General features: G+C 41.8%; 1 protein-coding gene across 1 annotated transcript; it reads left to right on the plus strand.

The window, feature by feature from the left end:
* Positions 1–131: 131 nt before the first annotated feature.
* ZNF367 (zinc finger protein 367) lies at positions 132–3,483 on the plus strand (the record flags this gene model as incomplete). The annotated part of the gene is made up of 4 exons (XM_009080505.1): positions 132–282; positions 1,975–2,094; positions 2,497–2,635; positions 2,997–3,483. Coding segments are annotated over 4 exons (651 nt in total), but the record flags the coding sequence as incomplete, so codon positions are not given.
* Between the last annotated feature and the right edge of the window lie 1,261 nt (positions 3,484–4,744).

Genomic DNA, 4,744 nt, shown 5'->3' on the forward strand with positions numbered 1-4,744 from the left:
GGGCGCGGTCCGGCGCGGGTCCGTGCTCCCCGGCACTGCCCTCACCCTGGCTTCAGGTGAAGTTGTGCTCGCGGTCCAAACCGCGGGGAGGGGAAGGTGCGGAGTTTAGTTCCCTCGTTGTTTCAACCCAGGATGGGATAAGACGCGGCCGGCCGAGAGCAGACACCGTCCGGGACTTGATCAATGAGGGAGAGCACTCTTCCAGCAGAATACGCTGCAATATCTGCAACAGGGTCTTTCCACGAGAGAAGTCGCTGCAAGCCCACAAACGAACTCACACCGGTGAGTAGAGGGAAGGTGCGAATAGCTGGGGCGAGCCTCTTAGGAAGCACCAGGAAAGGAACTAAAACCGTGCAAACAAACAACAAAGGAACCTCAACAAACTCGACCTGTTAATATTTTATTGTGGCTGCTACCTTGTACATTAATCATATTTTGCCTCCAGTGCTTGTTAGTCAGTCGAAGTCTTTACAGCCATGTTTGTCATGGAGAAGTGTACCAGCAATTTGGGCTATAACAGTATAGGCAAATTGTGTAAATATTTTATCTGCTTACTTTGCAAAATGCAGAACTTTTCCTGGGCTTTGTGCTCTGTACTGGAGCTTGGTAGCACTTTGCATTCTGACTACCTCTACTCTGATTAGTCTCCTTATTGCTGGCATATTTTTCCCATTGCAACTGAAGTTTTGCTGTGACAGGTTACAGCAACTTAAGAAGGGGCTGGCAACTTCAGCACTGTAATACCCTAGAAGTGTAACTTAAATGAAGGTTGGGTTTGGGAGGTTGTACCAGATGACCCTCTGTGGTCTCTTGCAACCTGACTGAGTCTCTGATTCTGTGTTTCTGTGAAATGTTGAGGAAAGAGTCCACATTCTTAAAATCACGACCCAGTTGTTTTTTCCCCACCACCTAGCATTCATTTTCTAGGGTGGAGGTGGTATGAACTGTATTTAGTAGGCAGTTAAGCTAAAATGTACAATGAACTCACTTAATAGTCAGCTGAGCTTGGACTGGAGATGCTGGGGGCTTTTTTAAAACAAGCAAATACTTTTTTTACCTCGTGTTTCAATAGGATTTTGTATTTGCAATAAAGTGTGAACTCCTGTATCTCACATCAGGGATACTACCACTAACCAGCACTCCCCCCCCCCCCCAAGAAAACTCCACAAAGACCTTGTCTCTCATGATCTCTTCTGACTCAAGTCACTAATGATATTAAACAGCGTATTCTCATGGTTTCTGGCCAAAATAAGTTATTATTTCATTTGGTTGTACAAGGTATTGAACTTGTAAGAACTACTTAAATGGGCAGAGTTTACCCTGGTGTTACTGCTCTGACTTACTAAGTCAGAATTCACCCTTGTTTTGTCACCTTCCTGTGCCATAGCATGTCTTTGCAGAGTGCTGCAATCAGATCCCCTGGATGAAGGAGACACCTGCTACATGTGTTCTGATCCCAGTTTGCATGGTGAAGTCTTGAAAAATTTGTTGTCTTAAATCTAGAAAAAGTTTTTCATGCAGCCTCCATCATTACAACTTTTCTCAAATATTTCAGATTTTTCTCAGCCTCAAGTGTTGTTATAATGTTGAGCTCAGATATTTCACCCTAGTCCATGCTGTGATAAGCGTATGATTTATCTGGTTACAACTTGAATTACATTACTGGTCCATTTACTTCATGTATTTCTGGCTCTATAGGTGCATAACAGGACAAAGCTTACATAGTGCTACCTAGGAGTCTTAAATCAGAAAACATGACAAGGGAAAACTTTTTTTTCCTCTCTGGAAATAAGTATATTGTCCAGTTGCAGAGCATGGTTCAAAGTACCTCAGGACTTCTTAAATATGTGCAAGTGTCTGAGTGGGTAAAAGGAGAGCTTGCTTGCTTGTGTAAGTCTCAAGCCAGGGACCACCCCTGGATACTATGACTCTTGCAGTCAGCTTTCGTAAATCTGTTCTGTCATTATTTTTAAGGTGAAAGGCCTTACTTATGTGACTACCCAGATTGCGGGAAAGCCTTTGTACAGAGCGGGCAGCTCAAAACTCACCAGCGTCTCCACACAGGGGAGAAGCCTTTTGTCTGCTCAGAGAATGGTGAGTCATCAGAGGACGATTTGCAGCTTTCTAGGGTCAGACCAGTATTGGAAGTGGATGTGTGTTTGTGTGGCAAAGATGCATAAAAGCTTTGGGGTTGAATTTTGACGGAACTTCTAGGGAAGGGAGGAGCCATTCAGAATCTGCATAATCCTGCAAATACATAGCTAAGGATTGTATACATTGTTATGATGTAGTTATCAGTAGGTTGTCAGTAATTCTGTCAGTAGGTATTAATGTTTAAAATGATGGGATATATTATAGACCTGGCACCTAGAACATGCTGTTTTCAACCAAACCTAGGGGTTTGTGAATGAGGAAGGTTGGATTCAGTGGCATCTTCATCCCACAGTTTACTGGTTGGTTGGCTGCTTTCTGTAACGTTGTTACTTTGTGTTTAAGGCTGTTTGAGCAGATTCACACATGCAAACCGTCACTGCCCCAAACATCCTTATGCCCGACTGAAGAGGGAAGAGCTCACAGACAGGCTGAGTAAGAAGCAGACGGCTGACAATAAAGCTGTGGCTGAGTGGCTAGCAAAGTAAGTTCCCTCATGGTGTCACCTTTCTCAAAATTCTTATAAGGGTGGTCTGAGAAAGCATTTTGTTCTTAAGGAAAGTAAAACCCCAACAAACCAAAACCAAATGTTTCTCTCACACATACCAGCCCAGCCTTGCCTGCTGGGAACACTTTGTAGAGGAGAAATCTGTCACAGGTGTTCACTTGGGCACTTTACACTTAAAATTCTCAATAAAGGAGGTTTTTGACACCTTAAATAGTGCCATACAAGGGGCTGAAAGATAAAGCCAAGTGCAGTGCTTAGTGCAAGTTACTATTTGGGAGGTTTTTGCCAGCTTTGAATTGATGGTGTGCAAGTCAGTTGTGTGTGCTTGATGTTACAGATACTGGGAGACTAGGGAGCAGCGTGCTCCTGCTTTGAAAACCAAAGCAATCCAGAAAACTGATCAGGAACAGCAGGACCCAATGGAGTATCTTCAGTCTGATGAAGAGGATGATGAAGAGAAGAACAGCACTCACTCAGCTGCCTGCCACCGCCGCCTCCAGGAGCAGCGTGAACGTTTGCATGGTGCACTGGCTCTCATTGAGCTTGCAAACTTAGCTGTGGCACCCCTGCGACAGTAGATACGAGCAGTCTCTGCCTATATGAGCTATACTTTCTGGTGGTACTTAACCAGTTAGATCCCAAGCATAAGCTAAGCACCTTATTTGCTTATCATAGGCTGCTATCAGTAGAATTTATGAAGAATGTTGTTGCCCCATAACATGGGGTGAGAGAATTGCACTTTGGATAAGGTAAAAGACAGATGTAAAGTTTTAAGTATTTTGTAGATGTAGAACTGCGTAATGCAGCGTTGACAAGTTACATGTTACGAGAAGCTAGATTTTGCAAGGTTAACTCATTTATCTGAAGCAGTTTTCACAGGAAGCACTTTCTGAATAAAGTGTCCATGATTAGCAGAATGGTACACTTGGCCAAAGAAGGCTGACAAAAAGGAAAGTATTTGACTGTTTTAGCAAATTTAAAAAGGTGGTAGGTTTGGGGATATTGTTAAGCAGCAACAAAACTGCATTTTTCTTGTGTCAGTGTATCTTTACCTAATATCAATGAGGTGAAAGTCAAAGGTTAGTTATCTCAACTTGTAGAGAGAAAGAAACTGCTTCATGCAGGAAACTAAGATTGTTCAGAGTCTTCACTGTGACTGCTCAAGGTGTGAGGCTTGACTTAGCTGCTTTATGTTTTCTGATTTGATTTCAGCAGAATCTCTTGGTAGCACTCGTTATTCCTAACGTGATGTTGGGAACTTTTGCACATTGTTGGTTTTATCTGAAAATGATTAGTCTTGCAAAGTCTAGACAAAGGTGAACAATTGGAAGTATTTTTTTTTCAGATATATTTTGGACCCTGTAGTGATTTGGCACTTGATTTTGTTAATAAAGGGGGGATTCACAGGGTGGTATGGATATTCTAGATCTTCTGTTAGCAAACACTAAGTTTGAAAGTATTGCTTTTATATCATGATTAGCAAATAGAAGCCTCCGTACTTTCCATGCTTAAAGCCACCTTACTGCTTTACTTCAGGATAACATGCCAATTTTGTGTTCACTAACCGTAGCACAGCTATCAGTTAAACACTGCAGAAAAGTATTCAATATACAACTAGAAAATAGGCTTCCAAAGATAGTTACAAGTGTGTAAACAGTGTGATTTCATGTATTTCCCAAATAAATGAAGCTACAGAATGCTGCCTAGTACTCAGATGCTAATATAAAGTGTTTAGTGGGATATCTTGTCACTTTGAGTGTTGTATACTTTGAGTAGCATTGTCTCATAGTGATCTTTTTCCATACTTTGCTTTCAAGGCAACCAGAGATTCATAATATGCTAACAAACTTTGTTTTCAGATTGGACTTTTTGTTGTGTGGTTTTGTTGTTGGTTGTTTTTGTTGTTTTTGTTGTTAAGCTACTGCTTAAGGGGATATTAATAATGTGTATTTACTGACCTGCTTGCTTTAACTTCTTCCTCTTGTTGAAGGTCAGGAAATTCAGATAGTAAGGGGAAAGCCTTTTCCCCTCTCACTTAAATTGATGAAATGATTCCTTCCTCCTATCACTTGATATAGACTGACC

This window comes from Acanthisitta chloris, unplaced genomic scaffold, assembly GCF_000695815.1.
Source record: "Acanthisitta chloris isolate BGI_N310 unplaced genomic scaffold, ASM69581v1 scaffold44368, whole genome shotgun sequence".
NCBI lineage: Eukaryota > Metazoa > Chordata > Aves > Passeriformes > Acanthisittidae > Acanthisitta > Acanthisitta chloris.